Source organism: Tachysurus vachellii, chromosome 21 (genome assembly GCF_030014155.1).
Source record: "Tachysurus vachellii isolate PV-2020 chromosome 21, HZAU_Pvac_v1, whole genome shotgun sequence".
Taxonomy (NCBI): Eukaryota; Metazoa; Chordata; class Actinopteri; order Siluriformes; family Bagridae; genus Tachysurus; species Tachysurus vachellii.
The window spans coordinates 2413250-2432603 of NC_083480.1; the positions used below are offsets into that span (position 1 = coordinate 2413250).

The 19354-nt window shown below is 39.9% G+C and overlaps 2 protein-coding genes across 7 annotated transcripts in view; one reads left to right on the forward strand and one right to left on the reverse strand.

Annotated features, from left to right (window-relative positions):
- Nucleotides 1-1032: 1032 nt before the first annotated feature.
- The window catches only part of nprl3 (NPR3-like, GATOR1 complex subunit), a 19078-nt gene continuing 756 nt past the window's right edge, over nt 1033-19354 (forward strand). For 2 of the 6 annotated variants that reach the window (XR_009650164.1, XM_060897040.1), the window contains exons 1-14: nt 1034-1322; nt 2568-2637; nt 5673-5711; nt 6424-6556; nt 7270-7344; nt 8976-9129; nt 9553-9634; nt 9723-9860; nt 12204-12360; nt 13147-13253; nt 13350-13479; nt 14187-14376; nt 14478-14670; nt 16334-19354. The exon at nt 16334-19354 is cut by the window's right edge. Coding sequence is in view for 5 of the 6 variants with exons in the window: in XM_060897040.1 (XP_060753023.1) it covers nt 1133-1322; nt 2568-2637; nt 5673-5711; nt 6424-6556; nt 7270-7344; nt 8976-9129; nt 9553-9634; nt 9723-9860; nt 12204-12360; nt 13147-13253; nt 13350-13479; nt 14187-14376; nt 14478-14670; nt 16334-16499 (1824 nt within the window). In the remaining variant the exon portion in view is untranslated. Of the gene's footprint in view, nt 1323-2567; nt 2638-4894; nt 4916-5672; nt 5712-6423; nt 6557-7269; nt 7345-8677; nt 8855-8975; nt 9130-9552; nt 9635-9722; nt 9861-12203; nt 12361-13146; nt 13254-13349; nt 13480-14186; nt 14377-14477; nt 14671-16333 lie in introns of those variants that run through there. The other 4 variants (XM_060897041.1, XM_060897042.1, XM_060897043.1 and 1 more) reach the window with 4 other exon arrangements.
- mpg (N-methylpurine DNA glycosylase) overlaps nt 16821-19354 on the reverse strand; it is a 5828-nt gene continuing 3294 nt past the window's right edge. The window contains exons 2-3 of the mRNA XM_060897045.1: nt 17444-17648; nt 16821-17338 (exon numbers count right to left, since the gene is read on the reverse strand). Coding sequence (XP_060753028.1) covers nt 16920-17338; nt 17444-17648 — 624 coding nt within the window. The 3' untranslated portion in view covers nt 16821-16919. The remainder of the gene's footprint in view (nt 17339-17443; nt 17649-19354) is intronic.

Genomic DNA, 19354 nt, shown 5'->3' on the forward strand with positions numbered 1-19354 from the left:
CAAGTCAAGTCAAGTCAAGTCAAGTCAAGTCAAGAAGCTTTTATTGTCATTTCAACCATATATAGCTGTTGCAGTACATAGCGAAATGAGACAACATTTCTCCAGGATCATGGTGTTACATAAAACAAAGACAGGGCTAAGGACTTGTAAGTAGCCTTAGCCACATAAAGTGCAACTGTGCAACCTGGTGCAAACAGTGCAGACAAGACAAACAAGACAGACAAGACAGTGCAGGACAAAAGACAGTGTAGACAAAAAGTTACAAGACAATACAAAAAGTACAAAAAATACAGTACACAAAAGACAATAAACAGTAAACAGAAACAGCACCAACCGACCAGTGTAAATACTGTATGTGAATACTGAATGTTCATGTGTCAGTGTGTGTGTTTTGTGAGGGTCAATGCAGTCCATACAGATGAGTGTATGTTGTGCTCAATACAGTTCAGTTCAGTTATTGAGAAGTCTGATGGCTTGTGGGAAGAAACTATTACACAGTCTGGTCGTGAGGGCCCGAATGCTTCAGAACCTTTTTCCAGATGGCAGGAGGGTGAAGAGTGTGTGTGAGGGGTGTGTGGGGTGAAGAGTGTGTGTGAGGGGTGTGTGGGGTCATCCACAATGCTGTTGGCTTTGCAGTCTAAAGTACAAGGGCTGATAAAAAGGAGGAAGAAGCCCTGATAGCCACTCCAGAATAGAGCCCTGATAGCCACTCTTTCACTCCAGAAGAAGCCCTGATAGCCACCATGACTCCACAATAGGTGTTTACTGCCTTTACTGATGCTGAAGACACATAATTAGGAGTTAATATAAAAACTAGCCATAAATAACTAATAATAATTATGGCTAGTGTTTATTTGTCTCTTCAAATCCCAAGGGGACACAAAAAACATTAACGATATAATGTTGCGATCATTTTTCAGGTTTATTTGTCAGTGGTTTAAACATAAGAAACAGCACCGATTTTTTTTTAGTCATTAACCAGACAAATTTATGTCGGAACGAAAGCGGAACCTTCATCGAAGTTGATGTTGAAGCACGGACTGATTTAAGGGTCGGGTGTTGTGTTTATGAGACACTCATTTACAGCCTTTATTTATGTGTTGCTTTTCTTCGGCACCTCTTAAAAGACAGAATGTATAAACAATCCTCGCTGGATTTAGATAACAAACCAACACGCAAACTAGCAGACACGACCTTTCAGAAGAATGGAGAGAAAAACAGTCCTATAAGTGTAATTCTGGTTAGTTCAGGAAGCCGCGGAAACAAGTTGCTCTTCAGATATCCGTTTGTGAGGGCGTGTGAAAACAAGTCCTCAACTGCCAGTAAGTGTCCTGAGAAATCTATCATTTTTGGGTTTTGTGCTGTGCTTTAAAAGCAGTTTGTCCTATAGGTTCGGCATCTAATGTAAACGTGTGTGTGTGTTTTCTTCTGGCATTGGGGGTTCATAGCCCAGTGAACACCACATGACGTCACCACTTAAATACTCCGAATTCATCCGAACAAACAGATCTGATCAGTGATTGGCTGTTAGATGATAGTGATTGGTTGATGGAATAATGGTGATCAGTGATTGGTTGATGGGAATAATGGTGATCAGTGACTGGTTGATGGAATAATGGTGATCAGTGACTGGTTGATGGAATAATGGTGATCAGTGATTGGTTGATGGGAATAATGGTGATCAGTGATTGGTTGATGGGAATAATGGTGATCAGTGACTGGTTGATGGAATAATGGTGATCAGTGATCTGTTGACGGGAAAAATGGTGATCAGTGATTGGTTGATGGGATGGTTGTAAGGATGTCAATAGTACACTGTGTGTACTGACTATATGTATGAGCATATTGCACATGTTCACATGTTGATTTCATTATCTGTTTATTAATTGTACATATTAACAAATTGTACATATTGTACACACATATTGTACTGACCATATGTATGAGCAACTCATTATCTGTACAATTGTTCTGCAATTTCTGGAGTTCGCTCTTAAGAATTTCACTCACCAAGGCACATGTGCTGTGCTGATGTGACAATAAAAGTGACTTGACTTGACTTGACTTGAATAATAGTGATCAGTGATTGGTTGATGGGAATAATGGTGATCAGTGATCGGTTGACGGGAATAATGGTGATCAGTGATTGGTTGATGGGAATAATGGTGATCAGTCATTGGTTGACGGGAATAATGGTGAGCAGTGATTGGTTGATGGGAATAATGGTGATCTGTTAATAGGAATAATGGTCAGAAATTCGACATAAGTCTAAGGTCTTACACACGTAGTGAATCAGCTAGACCTGCTCTCTCCACTCACATAACCTGAAGAGCAGCACTGAATACAGGACAGTTGCTTAGTCTGATCAGAAGTCATTGGAAATGTTGCTAGACTTTTTTATTTTTACTTTTTCAGGTTTCTAACTCTAAACCATCCAGCTGCCACTGTTGGGTCCATGAGCAAAATGTTTACCGCTTTATGACAGTGTTTCTTTCCTTAATTGTAAGTCACTACAGATAAAAGTGTTGTGTCAAATGTCTAAGCTTCAGTTTCTTGTTTATTTAAAGCAAAACAGAGAAGTCCGTATGCGCTGAGGACCACAAGTGATGCCAATGAGGACCAAGATGGAGATTCACGGTACTGTCCTTTCTGACTCTCATGTTGATGCCTTTGAAATTCTGTATAAGACGAAGTTTGAATTTCATCACCAACATTTTCTATCAACAATGCAAGGGAATTGAACACAAAATGACTGATCTCTGATATCCCCATGACGTCATACACATCAGGAGAACAGGTTTAAATGGGCTCATGGATTTATGCTGAAAGTAACGTAATATGTTTCAGTCATCAGTTCGCAGGAGTTAAAACACTCGTGTCAGGATTTTTCAGGTGTGTTTTCAGGAAGCTTGCATTTATTCCACATGTAATAAATATCCTGCACCCTCTTCATCATCTTCCTCTATCGACTTTACAAATTTTTACTGTTTCCCAAACATGACTCACAATGATATATTTTTTTTGCTAATGTAAATTTTTAGATAAGAAATAAGTGTGTTTGGTGGAGGAATTTCTGTATTCACTTATATTTCTGCAGCAGAGAGATTTATTACCAGAGAGGTTTATTATCGGAAAAAACAATGGAAATGCCCCTCTCTCTCTCTCTCTCTCTCTCTCTCTCTCTCTCTCTCTCTCTCTCTCTCTCTCTCTCTCTCTCTCTTCTACCCCTTTTCTTTTCTCTCTCTCTTCATCTCTCTACCTTCCTTTCTCCCTCTACCCCCTCCCTCTCTCCCCATTCCTCTATTCCTCAATTCTCATTTTCTCTCTCCCTTCCCCTTTCTCACTCCCCCCCCCCCCCGATTTTCTTATTTCATGTACGTACATCTTTTCCATGAAGATGACATTTCAGATATCCAGCAGGATCATTCATGTAGTTTCAAACTTTTTACCCAAACAGCCAGGTCTCTGTCATGCTCCGTCTTTACTGTAAAGCTCCTACATTCTCAAACGATTTCACTGGTTGATGAGGACACTATGTGAATCAAACATTGTCTCAATGCAGCTTTACAGATCATAAAATGCTTATGTAAATTTAATTTTAAACACTTAATTATTCTAAACACCAGAGTGTTATTATAAATTATTATAAACACCAGAGTGCAATTATAAATTATTATAAACACCAGAGAGTGTTGTTATAAATGATTATAAACACTAGAGAGTGTTATTATAAATTATTATAAACACCATAGAGTGTGATTATAAATAATTATAAACACCATAGAGTGTGATTATAAATAATTATAAACACCATTGAGTGTTACTATAAATAATTATAAACAACAGAGAGTGATTATAAATGATTATAAACACTAGAGAGGATGATTATAAATGATTATAAACACCAGAGAGGATGGTTATAAATGATTATAAACACTAGAGAGTGTTATTATAAATGATTATAAACACCAGAGAGGATGATTATAAATGATTATAAACACTAGAGAGTGTTATTATAAATGATTATAAACACCAGATAGTGTTATTATAAATGATTATAAACACTGAGTGTTATTATAAATGACTATAAACACTAGAGAGGATGATTATAAATGATTATAAACACTAGAGAGTGTTATTATAAATGATTATAAACACCAGAGAGTGTTATTATAAATGATTATAAACACCAGAGAGGATGATTATAAATGATTATAAACACTGAGAGTGTGATTATAAATGATTATAAACACTGAGAGTGTGATTATAAATGATTATAAACACCAGAGAGGATGATTATAAATGATTATAAACACCAGAGAGTGTTAACACTGAGAGTGTTATTATAAATAATTTCTTTTCTACAGTCATATACAGTCAGTTGGAGTTGTGTAACCAGGAGCTCCTGAGAAACTCATAAATTTGCTCATCATCTAAGTTCATTATAGATTCAACACCAACTCCTCCATGCTGAAGCCTTCAAATACCCAGTGATGGAGATACGGCATGTGTAGAATGTTATTCTATAGATGATTAACAGGTTGTTTTCCTCAGAGTCCTCATGGACTGCAAAATCTCTTCTCTTGTCTGAAATCTTCATGAAGTGGAAAATAACTGAAGCTGGCGCAATCTCTATATGCCTCGGGATGGAGAGAAAAAGGGAGCAAGTGGAGAGGAATTAGTGTAGCTGCTGTTTATAATATTAGCAAGCACTAGATGATCAATTTGTAACACCTTCTCTGACCAGCTACATACTCCAGCTATATACTCCACTTCAGTGTTGTTTACTGGGGACGAAGATTAATATTTTAATTATAAAAGTATTTGTGTGTTTTCGGTCTCAGGTTTCTTCAGGTTCATCAGCGGCCTGTGTGTTCACAGGTACCTGAGTGTGTCTTTACTTCTTAGATCTGAAGTAAGCACTGGTTCGGTTTTTCCTTCTCCATATGTGAGAGCTGAGAAGTTTTTTTATCACATAATTTTTTTTTAATAACATTAAAATCAAGAAGTGTTTGAATATCTTTTCCTGTTTAAAAGACACTTCAGTAACAAAACCTGGAACTGTTAAAGAAGCGCTTCATTAACAGCTTGTCATTATTTTAACGTCTGGTTTATCTGGATGTTTATTACTCATCAGAAAACCGAGCTGAGTCACGTTTTCTAAAAAGAAAAAGAAAAAAAAAGAAAAAAGTTTCATTTTCTGAAATTGAGCCAAATAAATTTAATGGACAAATAAGATAAGACTGGTTGTGCTGAGCAAAATTTCCCTAATAGTTCAGTCAAAGATAAATAGAACAATAAATAGAAATGAATTATATTGTATTAATTATGTTAGACATAATGAAATAAATAATTTAACAATTTTTTTAATCTCTTGGTGCTAACTAGGTTTTTGTTGGCATTGAAATTAAATGAATAAAATGACTGTTTTTTCCCTTTAAATGTACAGTAGCTCTAAATCAGCATATAGTTTAGATTAGATTAGATTCGATTAGATTTGATTAGATTAGTAGGTGATTGTCATAGGGACATGTAGGGTTTAAGTCTCCTGAGAAAGTTATCACTCCTTGTGAATTTATTTATAACCTACTGATTTGGTGAAACTGTCACTTGTTTGCTGCCATTTTCTTTTGTTCCTGTATTTCTTTTTTATGGCCGATTTCCCATTTCAGAGAACAAACTCCATTAACTGATGAACAGTTGGTAGCAGGGTAAGATGAAATCATTTGAACCCACGTTTTCCTTTTCCCCTCTAGAACACCACGGCTTTACTCACGCACCTTTTCCTTTCTGTTGCCATTTTTCCTTTAAGCTGCAGTTCAGCGTGTCTCGGTGTCCTGGAGCTCAGTCGGATCACGGTGTATAATTCTGGTCGATCTAATTAATCGGTTCACATTTTACAGTCAATTAAACCTCGAATTTTCAGAGCTTGATTTAATGGCAGTAAAATGCATTGAAATAATTTGCCTTAAATCAGTTTTGGTTCATGTAATTGAAATATTTGAACTGTAATTGTAATAATCTCACTTCTAATTGAGGGTAAAGATCTTTGGAGGACTTTTTACAACACTGGGCCTTTCTGGGGGTCAAATCACCTCTTTAATAAATGTCTTTAATGAGCAGATCAAGCCCAAGCAGATGAACCATCTCATCAGTCTGTCATCTCATCAGGGTTTCTTCTCTTGTTCTGAAAACACTTATTCACATGTTATGTTTAATTAGTTTTATTTGAATATCCTTCCTCTATATTTTCCCCTGTAAGAGGTTTAACTGTTAAACAGTTTGTACAAATAAATTACTTTATATTAATTATGTTAAATAATAATTCCTTTTTTTATTTTTAAGATTCACTCCTGCTTTATTTTCAGTTCAGTGAAGCTGATTGTTCATGTATTTTATTCTGCCTTTTGTTCCTCCTTCAAGTTTCTCTGATATCATTCTCGCGACCATCTTGGCCACCAAGTCCGACATGTGCGGCAAAAAATTTGAACTGAAGATCGATAATGTTCGATTTGTTGGACATCCGACTCTCCTGCAGTCACCACACACCATCCAGGTTAGACACTGAAATGAACCCAACCAGGATCACCATATCAGTTTAACCTTTAGTCCTGAGGTTTGGGCCATGTGGCAGACAGCAGACCAGCCGAAAAGACTGAAGCTTTTTGGTGTTAAAGCGCCACCAACTGGACGAGATGTTTCCTGTTAATTCTGTATAATCTCTACAGAGCAGAATAGAGTAGAGTGAATAAATAATGCGTTATACCGATCACTCCGCTTCTGTAACCTGTTTTTATTCAAATCTATTAACATAGTTTGTTGTAATAATATTTTTCAGAAACATCTTTTCTACCATCCTTAAAGACGTAAACATTTATTAGCTGTATTGTTTTGACCCTTCTTCATCCACAGGTTAAAACTTATAGGAATTTTTATTTCTCTGCAACATTTCATGTCTTACTGTCGGTGTAAATGAGACTGAAATACAGAGAACTCAGATATTTGTCATTATGGCAGAATATTATTTGAAAAAGGAGACCAGGTGGATGTTTTGTAAGCCACCAGATAAAGTTTGAAGGTTTTGAAAAAGACAGATTCTAGACAGATGCTCTAGATTCAGCGGTATCATTAATATACTTAGATCAGGAGACTTGTTTTGGAAAAGGTTTTATTTTATTTATGTTGTCCTGAAGGCTTAATCATTTTAACATTTCTATGATCTGATATCTATTGAAAAATGAAAAAATGTTGTTTTTTTTTTCCTTTTAGGTTTCCAAAACCGACCCTTCACCAAAAAGAGAAATGCCAACCATGATCTTGTTTAGTGTTGTTTTTGCATTAAGGGTAAGAAATGCTGACTCATGATGAGCTGCTTCTTCTTCGTTTTTTTTTTTTTTTTTTAATCCTGCACTAGAAGTGAATCAGCTGTTTTTTGTTTTTTTTTTTTTTTTTTTTTTTTAATGAAGCTGATGCAGGAGTTTGCTTTCCCAGTAAGGGAGTGGGCTCTGATAAGCCCCTGGTAACAGACTATCAGAGCTACATACAGGCTTGGTCACTGTGCCCTGCCCTCAGTGCTTAGTCAGCTCTCACCACACACCAGTCCTCATATCTGACACCGTCATGTCCACCTCGCCTCTCTCGAACCTCACCCGAACGTCAGCCGTGACTCAGCAAAAACACCTGCGTCTGCTTATTAAAGTGTGTTTCTGGGTTTAATAAAAACACGGTACATTTTAAAATATTTTGGATGATTGTGTAACATAATCCTCTATATCAAGGCAGGTCCTTTTGTATTCACGCATACACTCTTGGTTTAAAAAAACAAAACTTTAGCCCCCGATAGAAGGAATCTATTTGTACATCATTGTACGTTTATTTTCCACCTCAGATCTCATGCTACGTCGGCGCATATGGATTAAAGCTCTACTTATTCTTGTATACAGTATTTAAACCATCGCCGTCACCGTGTACAAAAAATCCATTAATAAGCTGGCTTTTTATTATCAGTGTATGAAAACATCACAGACACGTTCACAGTCTTCTGTGAAGGCGCTTTACACTGGTGATGTTTATACTTATTTATAAAGCAGTTCATAATTCTATAGAGCTGTACAGCTTTAATCACTAATGCTATTAAATATATCTATAACATATAAATCTAGGGTGTAATTTAGTTCAGTTGCTAAATACTCTACATGGCCTGTTAAAAAAGAAGGCTTTTGTAATGTAGAGGAAAAAAAAACAATTAGAAACATTTTATTGAAATTAGGAAAAATTAAAAAAACTTTTTTATCTTAAAACATTTAAAAATTAAAACCCGGTTTTGTAATTGTGCATAACTTTTTATCATTGCAGATGTGCCTGTGTTCAGAATCAACCAATCGATTTCAGTCTCCTGTTCAGTAGTAATTATTATCATTAAGCAGCTGAACATTACCGAACATCATTAAAACCAGTTTAATGTGCTGTGGACCAAAATCAGCCATTGTGTCCACAAACACTGTCAGCATGTTTGATGACAAAAGCAAACCGCACAAAAAAAGAAAAGGAAAAACAGCCAATCGTTGATTTCTCTAAAATATGGAGCTGCTGTAATGATACTTCAGGGCCGTTTCGGTCCAAAACCTGGTTCCAGACCTGGCCGTATATACTGTAGGGCTTTGGTATCATTCAGCACTGATTCAGTCATGTGGGTCTCCTAGCCTCATTTGTTGTCTGTGTGGGCAGGACGTACTCTCTCACTTGTTAATCACAGCTACACTAAGCAGTTGTAGGTGTCTATGAGTTCATGTAACACTTTCCTCAGTTTTGTACCTTCTATCAGTTATTGCTTACTTTCATGATAGTTCTGGAGGTCAGTATATAACCTGTATATCTATAACAAGGTTGTTTCTTTAGTTTGGTGTCTAACTCTTTTCTCTTACCTTCTCTCACACTTGCCCTGCCATATCTGTCTCTCTGCTGCCCCCCTGCAGGCCAATGCAGACCCCTCGGTGATCAGCTGCATGCACAACCTGTCAAGGCGAGTCGCCATCGCCCTGCAGCATGAGGAGCGACGCTGCCAGTACCTCACCAGAGAAGCCAAACTTATGCTGGCTGTGCAGGATGAGCTCACCACCATGACCGAGAGTGAGGATCACGCTTTCTGTCTTCCCTTTTCCATCCCTTTACCTTCCTGTTGTTTAGTCATTAGTATGTAGTGTGGTACATCATGACATTAGCATTTGCAGTGTTTTCTGGTGATCGCGAGTTTGCATCCAGATGATCAACATCATGGTTGTGCTATCTGAGTGGGAGGGGCATACTTTTTCTCCTGTCAATCAGAGCAACACTAGGCAATGATAGACATCTGTGAGCTCATGGTGTTACACCACCTTTGATGCAGAATGTGATGTAGTTTAAACTTGCTGCTCTGGACAGCTTCATGTGTCTCAGAGGAAGAACATGATAGTCTTCACACTCCTGGATTGATAGCCGTCATATGATACGGAGACTCAATTATCCAGAAAAAAAAACATTCGCATATCATCTGATCCTTTCTTTCGATTACAGCAGATGGCACTGTACAGTCTCCATTTCGACACATTCTTCCAAAGTGCAAACTGGCAAGAGACCTAAAGGACGTCTTCGACAGGTAGGCATGGATCCACTAACCAGCACACAGTGCATACCTTTTACACCACAAAGATATTTGAGAAAGTTTCTTGTGTGCGTCACCACAGCCTCTGCACGACCGGAGTGGTGCGGCTTCACATCAACAACTGGCTGGAGGTCAGCTTCTGTCTGCCCCACAAGATCCATCGTGTTGGAGGGAACCACATTCCACCAGACGCCTTGGAGCGCAGTCTTAAGGCCATTCGGTAAGACCAAATATTTAATGTAGATAGTGGGTTGAATGCGCGGTACAATACACCCCCTAGTGGTCAGAACCCGTCTTACACTCTGACTGTTTTTGCCTCGGTTCAGTATTTAGACCATTATTTATTACTCCATATAGTTGTAATATTTATTTAACATTTTGTCACATACCCCAGACACACACACACACACACACACACACGTGTATGTATACACACACAGTCATGTGAAAAAATCAGGACACCCCATTAAGTATGTACTTTGTTAAGAAATGTCAACATGTCAGTTTCTGATCTTTTCTTATTTGTACCTGTAGATGAAAGTAGTGTAATTGAAAGTAATGTAAAAACTTTTCACTTATTAAACAAAAGAAATCAATAACATGAGTATTTCAACTTTGGAAAAAGTTAGTACACCCTGTGAACTAATAATTAGTGTTTCCCGATTTGGCTGAAATAACCTCAGTGACATTTCTTGTAGCCATCTACTAGTTTCTAACATCAACTGGAAGAAAGTCCCCCCCCAGTCCTCAATGCAGAACTCTTTCAGCTGTGTGTTTGAGGGGTTTCGTACATGCACAGTCCGCTTCAAATCACCACACAGGATCTCAATAGGATTTAGATCTGGGCTTTAACTTGGCCAATCTAGAATTCTCTGTTTTTTTTACTTCTCACCGAGTCCTTGGTGGATTTACTGGGATGGTTTTGTCATGTAACAAGGTCCAGTTCTGCTTCAGCTTCAGTTTTTTGACAGAAGGTCTCACATGTTCCTCAAGCACCTTCTGATACAATGTAGAGTTCATAGTGGATTCTATGACGATGAGCTGACCAGGTCCTGCTGCAGCAAAACATCTCATCTGGTGTGAGGTTTCTGAAATGCTGTATTTGGGTTACACCAAACATTCCCTCTGTTATGGTCTCCAAATTATTCGGTTTTAGACTCATCTGTTACTGCACGTTATTCCAGAAGTCTTGTCCTTTATCTCTGTGTTCTTTCGCAAACTAAGGGTAAGGGAAACTAAAGGTTTCCTCCTTGCTCACCTCCCATGATCATTCAAGTTGTTCAGTCTCTTTCTAATTGTAGGTTCATGCACTTTGACATCAACTGTAGCACGAGATTGCTTTGCTGTAGCTCCAGTGATGATATTTGGAGACGTCTTTAATCATCTTGCGGTCTGCTCTTGGGGTGAATTCACTTGACCTGGCCATGTTAAGTTGTTTTCCAAATGTTCTCCACTGTAAATGATTTTCAGACAATGGAATGGATGATTACAAATTCTTTTGAGAGCTTTTAATATCCCTTACCAGACTCGTAAGCATCAACAATCTTCTTTCTGAAGGCCTCAGAGAGCTCTTTGGATCTCACCATGGTGAAACCTCTCACTTCAACAATTAAGAGCAAACCAAACTAAATATCTGAGGTTTAATAAGACAAATCTTCTTCATAATGCTCTGTTACAATGTTCTAATCATTTGCACCTGATGTGATCCACCTGTTGGCCATTTTATCCAATTGCAGTACAGATAAGTCTTTACTTTTTTTCTTGCAAGAAATTTATATTTTTATTTTTAAATTACATTTTACAGATCATTTAACAAAAAGACCTTTTTTTTTTGGTTTTATTTGTTTAGTTATATTACTTGAATCTTTCAGTATTGTTAAAATGAAGCAAAAATGCCCAAATGTTTAACAATTTAAACACACAGGCTTTCATGGGGGTCCTAATTCTGTTCACATTACAGTTGCACATGGACTTTAATAATGAAAAAAACATACATATTATTTTGAATACATTTTTAAGGAAATTTAACATTTTAGACTCATGCATGTGTTTATGCACCCGGTCCTGTGCCTCTGTGTGTTTGTTTAGAAGGTGTAGGAGTGTAAGGGGTTTACCTGCAGGCTGGAAGTGGGGAAATTATTAGCACCTTGTAAGACACTGGAGAAAACGGGACATTACTGAATTAAAACAAACTTTAGGAACAATGAAAAAATTCTGAATTTAAAATGAAAAAATGTCATCAATTAAAAATAGGGTTTCTCTTTAAAATGCACCAAAGTATTTATATTTTATTTCAACACAAGAAACAGATTGTTGACTTGTGTGTATGTGAAGTCAGGTGTAATATAGAAGCTATCCTGTTAGAAGAGAACGTTAACGATGACAAATTTACGTCCAAATGAACAGAGAGATGGTTGTGGTGGTACGTGAAAATAAAAATCCAGTTGTAGTTTAAAGGAAACCTTAAGAAACGTTTGACATTTTATATACTGACAGTATTTATTTTTTGTGATCATTGTAGTGAGCGTATTTATTACAGACTGTATGTATATTTTCCCTGTAGTCCGTATCATGCGTTGCTGCTGCTGGACAGCGAGAAAGCTCTGTTGGATCAACTCCCACTCGACTGCTCTCCTGCTCTCTTACGACTCATCAAGATCTGTTCAGCCATGAAGAACCTACAGCAGCTGGCACAAGACGCTGACCTGGCGCTCCTGCAGGTGAAAAATCACCTCATACTGTAATAAAAATAATAATAATAATAATAATAATAATACTGTACTTAAAAACAATAATAATAATAACTAGATTTATAAAGTTCGTCGCAACAAACTTCGCAAGTATTCGCAAAGGCTGGTGCTTTTTGGAGGCAAGTGGACATAAGGGTCAGTGTTACATTTGAAGGCAAGTGGACATAAAACTTGTGAAATGTAGTGGAGCGTACGTGACATCATCAGAATACACGTGAGGAAGTTCCCCTCATTGTTAGGAGTGTTTTGATATGTCACATGTCCATGTTGTAAAAAGTTTTCTGATTTTTGCATATATTGGGGGCGGGACTGCGAGACATCCGAAAGGCCAGTCGGTACACCAATTTAAAACTGTGTTCAGAGTATCACCCTAAAGGAGCTGGTGGAGTTTGGTGTAGATAGTTCAAAAGCTTGCAGAGTTATAAACCTCCAAAGTTTATAATGGGAGTCTATGGGAAAAAAGGCCACTTTGAGACCCAGTACCGGAAGTACCGGTACTCGGATTGCTTATAAAAGTAATAGCAACAAACTTCAGACCAGGATCTACAACATATTTGAATTTGGTGCATGTGGCTCGAAAGCCCTAGGAGGAGTTACTATTTATATATTTTTGTCTAAGCTTAAATAGGAAAACAGAATGTTGGCTTCTACAAAGCGACATAATAAAGATAAGCAGTGATTTTGCTTACCAGATTATTTTTATATCAGTACAAGTTTTTATGTTGGTATAATGTTGGCTCTCTGCTGCCTCCGCAGGTCTTCCAGATAGCTGCACAGTTGGTGTACTGGGGTAAAGCAATCATCGTGTACCCGCTCTGTGAAAACAACGTGTACATGCTGTCACCTCATGCCAACATATTTCTGTGAGTGGAATCTGCATCATCCTTTTTCTTTTCTCCTCTAATTCTCCCCAGAATAAAGGGTTTGTGTATGTGGTGAAGTTTCTCGTCTCGTTCTAGTTACTCTCCGCTGGCAAAGCAGTTTTCACACCAGTTTCCTGGCTATGACCTGCCATCCATGTTAGCGAAGTTCTCCTTACCTGTATCTCTATCTGAGTTCAGGAACCCACTGGAGGCATCTGTACATGAGGTCAGTGCTGTAGGAGACGGTACGGAGTGTCTCTTAAGATTAGACACTCGACTGTCCAGCCTGAGACAGCTCACACGTGTATCTTGTGTATGCTTAAACGTTATAATCAAATAAAAGGTACTTTATAAACAGTGTGTCACATCACAACCAGGATTTAAGAACATCCTACGTGTATAAAATGGCAGTAGGAAGCTGTGGTCGTATGTTACTGTGACAGATGAAAAATGAGGATGTGGGAGGCTTTTCTTTCCTTTTCTTTTTTTTTTTGTTTTCCGTTATGTTTTTCAGCACTTCCTATATCCACTCAAAGTAAAATAGCAAACACTAGCACATGTTTCTGCTGTGCTGCAGCTCAACAGGGTTCCCTCTCACCGCAAGAGGCATTTAAATAGACCAACACTAATCACACACATGTGTGCTCACTCATGCAGTGACTCACTACTCCTCCTCCTCCTCCTCCTCCTCCTCCTCCCAGACTCCACCCTCCATTCACTGTGCCATTCGATGCCACCACACCTTCTTACTGGCATCCTGGAAGTTGTGAAGATTTCCAGGTCAAGGACCTTTATCTTGTTATCTTGTTATCCAAACATGCTGAGCGGACATGAAAGATTGCGTTGCTTTAGGAGCAGAGATGTTTATTCTTTATTAGTTTATCCTTTTTACCTTTTGTGTTGATGTGTGTGTGTGTGTGTGTGTCGGCACAGGCGCAGTTGATCCAGATGGTGGTGTGGATGCTGCAGAGGCGGCTGCTGATTCAGCTTCACACGTATGCATGCCTGCTTGTGCCACCTAGTGAGGAACAATCATGCACGACGGAGGACGAGGTGCCGACGGTGAGCCGCCTGGCCGGGCGCAGCCTCAGCACGCCCACCACCCTCAGCTTCGGCTCCCCAAGTAACATCCCGTTGTTCCTTTAGACCGGTGTAGTCAGTGTAATTCCAGTGTCTCCATCTCGAGAAGCCTTCTCAATCCCGTTCCTCCTTCTCTGTATCTAGCCAGCAGTGATGACATGACGTTGACAAGCCCCAGCATGGACAACTCCAGCGCTGAACTGCTGCCAGGAGGAGACTCTCCCCTGAATAAGAGAGTGACAGAAACTATGTTGGCCAGTCTGACTGAGCACGAGCGCCAAGCCATCCTCAGCGTGCCCGCTGCACAGAATCCCGATGACCTGCGCATGTTTGCCCGGTAACATCAACATTGTTATAACGAGACATTTAATACATAGACATATATTTAACTAATTTAATTTAACAAAATTTGTCTTGTGTCATAAGTTCAAGGTTGAAACGTTTATGAAGGCTTTGCTCAGCTACTAGAAAGACCAGAATATTATTCACCACTGTTCAAAAGTTTAGAATCACTTTTCAAAAATTATCGAAATTATTCATGGCTTCTGCTGGAAATAACAATTTAGTGCTTCAGACTTTCATCAAAGATTCAGTTTTGCAGCAGTTTCTAGCACTCGGTCTGGTGAAGAAGTCTGCATCAGTTTCAGGCCATACTTCCTGAAGTTGGTTTGGCTTGATTTATTTCTTTTTTTGACCCCCAGTCAAGCTGCTCCCCCGACAGCTCAGTATCGTTAGAGAATCTGGTTGAGATCCGGCGGTGGTCCCGGCCAGTCCATTACAGAGTGATATCTGCTGTACTGTATCATGTGGAGCACTATTATGTCCTGTGAAACTGGTTCAGCTCAAGCGTTGACACTGTTGCAAAATGTAGTTATAACTTTTCTTGTACAAATTTCCCACTTGTTAAAGCACCAAAGCACCTGGACTCATTTATTCCACCATTGCTGGTGGCACCGAGTTTAAATCACTCGGTCCATGGTGCTGTTTGTGGTCTCCCTTCGTTCAGTGTCTGTTGTTTTGCCCATTTTAGTTTTTTGGTTTTCTCTCTTGGGGGGCACGGTGGCTTAGTGGTTAGCACACCTCCAGGGTTGGGGGTCGATTCCCGCCTCCACCTTGTGTGTGTAGAGTTTGCATGATCTCCCCGTGCCTCGGGGGTTTCCTCCGGGTACTCCGGTTTCCTCCCCCGGTCCAAAGACATGCATGGTAGGTTGATTGGCATCTCTGGAAAAATTGTCCGTAGTGTGTGATTGCGTGAGTGAATGAGTGTGTGTGTGTGCCCTGTGATGGGTTGGCACTCCATCCAGGGTGTATCCTGCCTTGATGCCCGATGACGCCTGAGATAGGCACAGGCTCCCCGTGACCCGAGGTAGTTCGGATAAGCGGTAGAAAATGAATGAATGAGTGAGTGAGTGAGTGAGTGAGTGAGTGAGTGGGTGGGTGGGTGAGTGGTTTTCTCTCTCGTCTTTAATGCCAGGCTCCCAGAGTGGCCTCTTCACTGTGAGACTGGTGAATTGTGGGTAGTCTTCAATACAGCTGTAAACTGAGAACCTGAGTCTGAGACTGAGTGTGTTTACTCACCACTGATGTATTTATCCTCCCACTTCTTCGATGACAGTTTTAAACACCACAATACAAGAGAGGTCTAATGATGAGTGTAACATGAAAGCCTTTTAGCTAACACAATGTGCCACTGGAACACAGGATGGTTACTGAAGACCTTTTATTAAGCAGCTGCTCACAGCTAGAATAGTTATTTACAACACTAACCATGTCTAGATTCAGAAATATAAATGTCATTTTCTTTCAAAAACAAGCCAATTTCTGAGTGACTCCAACCAAGTGATTCCAAATGATTCTTCTAAACTTATTTACACTTACTTCTCCCCCAAAGATCTCCAGTTAAACGACCACCTAAAGCTTTTACACTACATCTCCTGTGAGCTCTTGTCATTTGTTTGCTTTTTCCTGCCCAAATTCAAACGTTTTTTGATCTCCCACAGATTGCTCCATTATTTTAGAGGACATCACCACCTGGAGGAGATCATGTACAACGAGAACATGCGGCGCTCGCAGCTAAAGACTCTCTTCGACAAGTTCCGCAGTGTTTTAGTGGTAACCAACCACGAGGATCCCATCATCTCGCTGTTCCAGACACCTCCCGAGTAGCACATGCGCCTCCTCCACCCTCACACACCAAACGTTACACTGAGATACTATTTATTAAGGACATACAGTGCACGTTGGCTGTACTAATGATCACTGAAGTACTTTAAATGAGACAATGAAGGAGGTGAATAATGCTTTATTGTTTGTGTCTGAATGTATTGAGCTCCACTGAACGAGCATTAAACTGTCCTGTAACGGGATAAAGCAGGATCCCTGATGTGATGGCTCATAAATAAATATTTGTCATAATGATCATTCCAAACCAGGACACTCTGGGGTAAGAAAGAAAAAAGAAAAACACACATCTATGAAGTCAGAAAGCACAAAAGACAGGAGATTTATTACAGAACACCTCAAATCATTGGCTTTCGCATGTGAGAATGCTTCCTAATATTACTGACTGCTCCTGTTATGGCAACGCTAAGTCTTTCTTTCCATCTTGGTTTCACGGGACATATTAACTTCCTGCTGCTTGCTTTCAGCCGCTCTGTCCACCACACTAACACAACGGTGACCTCGCAGGTAAAATCGGAGCGGTTTGGTGGCCCATTCTCCGTGGGACTCGATTCCAATCCGATGGGCTGAAACCACATCGCTTTCTCCTGGTGTCACCCACTGCGTGTCCACCTCTAACCACATGTCAGCATCTGAGGCGAGGTCTCTGCGGTCGAAGCAGCGCTGGACGTCCAGAGACTGGCACAGCTTAGACGGGCCGTTACATAACTCTCTGTCCTTCACTGTCTTGGCGCCTTCTTTACGCTTGGCAGCCCGTAGCCTCCTCATGACATCCTGACCCTGGAGTGGCTCTAAGGAACGTAACAGCACGGCTGCCCCTTCTCCTACAACCACACATACAAGCAGAGGGTAACTTCACCACAAGCTCACACACACATCAGTGTAGTGCCTTGACTTATACTTAGTCATAAAGCCACAGGAAGCCTCACCCTGGCTGGAGATATTCATGCACAGATAGATGCCATAGATGGGGTAGACGTAGATGGTGCCAGGCTTCATGAACATAGCCGCGTTTCTTTCTGTACGCTTACCACCAGCCGAGTGCGATGCCTTGTCCTCGCCGCCCAAGTAAGCCTCGGTCTCCACCACCCTGCCTCTCAGCTCCGTGCCGTCAGAATGCCTGCGTACCAGCACCTAGACACGGTAGATATAATACACATGCTCGATGAACACGCTGCTCCAGCGACTCCTTCATCTCAGAGGAAAAACAGACACAGATAATTACACAGTCAGCAGGTGGTGCAATGGTACCATTAATCTAGGGCAGTGGTCCCCAACCTTTTTATCGCCGCGGACCGGTGAACGTTTGATAATTTTCCCGCGGCCCGTTTTTTTTTTTTTTTTTTTTTTTGGGGTGTGGGGGTTTGATTTGTTTATATTTTAGATTGTTTTAATAATTTAAATTTAATTGTATTTAAACATGCCTTCAAAATAAAATACAGTTACACCAAAAAATGAATATAAAGTGATTTAACATTTTAACGGTTCCATCTGGGGTAATAGGAGACAATGACACCCGAAGTGTGTTGCTTATGTCCAGTTTATTCCGTTGTTTTGTTTTGGTTGCTGTCACTGCAGAAAACCCGCTGAACACAGATAGGATGTCGGAAATGGCAATAGGGATTTAAGTGCTGTGGTTTCAATCTCGGGGTATTCCGCCATGACTTTAATCCAGAACACCAGCAGAGATTCTAACTTTCTAACGACGTCACTTTCGTACTCATTTTTGCTAATTTGTGGGTTACATTTGAGCAAACACAATATACACGTACACCAAGCACTGTTAAACATGAGAAAGTACCGGTGAACAGAGAGAAGAGCGATACACATCTTCTCTCCACCAAAGATACAACACCACTGCCGCTTGCAGCCGCTCAGCTCCAGACGTCACCTAAAACCGCCCCAATATTTTGCACATGCGCGGTATTGGTGCGGCTTTAGGAGACGTCTCTCAGCTCCCGGTTAACCTCTCGTCCATGGAAAGTCGTCCAAAACCGAGAGAAATACACCACAGTAAATAAAATGGAAATAATTTAATGTTCATTGGGCGGCCCCGTACCATTTGATCCACGGACCGGTACCGATCCGCGGCCCTGGGGTTGGGGACCACTGATCTGAAACAACTCGATGTCCTGAACTCTAAAATTCTGATAATATGCGTATCTACTGATACTTTTGCGTGTGCACATTACACCAAATCATGGATTATGCCACAGACTCCTGCACTTTTCGCCGCTGTCACCGTTATATTCCAAAAAGTATAAAAAGTAAAAAGTATTCAGAAAGAATCATGAATTTCAAGACTGATTTAATCTTTGATTAAATGTGATTAAGCTTTGGTGCTTTATACCGCTCGATACAGACGACTAAAAATACTTTTTCCAAGACTCTACGATCTCTAAGTGATGGTTAAAGAGGTTTCTATTTTGAACTTCTGTCAGCATTCATACAAAGCATCCTGAAACACATAACCATGCACGAATTAACACAGAATGTAACGAATTAGAAAGCCAGAAGGAAGTCAAGGCATTTTGTATAATGGTGTGTGTGTGTGTGTGTGTGTGTGTGTGTGTAAAATGAAACTAATAGAGTTTCTGGGTTCTGACGGATGCCCTCCGCCATAATTGCTTTCATACGTCTCACACCGACGCTCTTTAAAGTGCTTACATTACAAACATGGGCACGCTTCCAGACCCTCGCAGCTGAAAGCTGTGCCACTGATTACTAATTGGTTGGATTTTCTGCTTAAATTGTATGGCTTTCTCTGAAATCGCTGTTTTATGGCTCCTGTGAGTGGAACGTTGCTAAAACGTCTGACCAGAAATCTTGCCAACAAACTG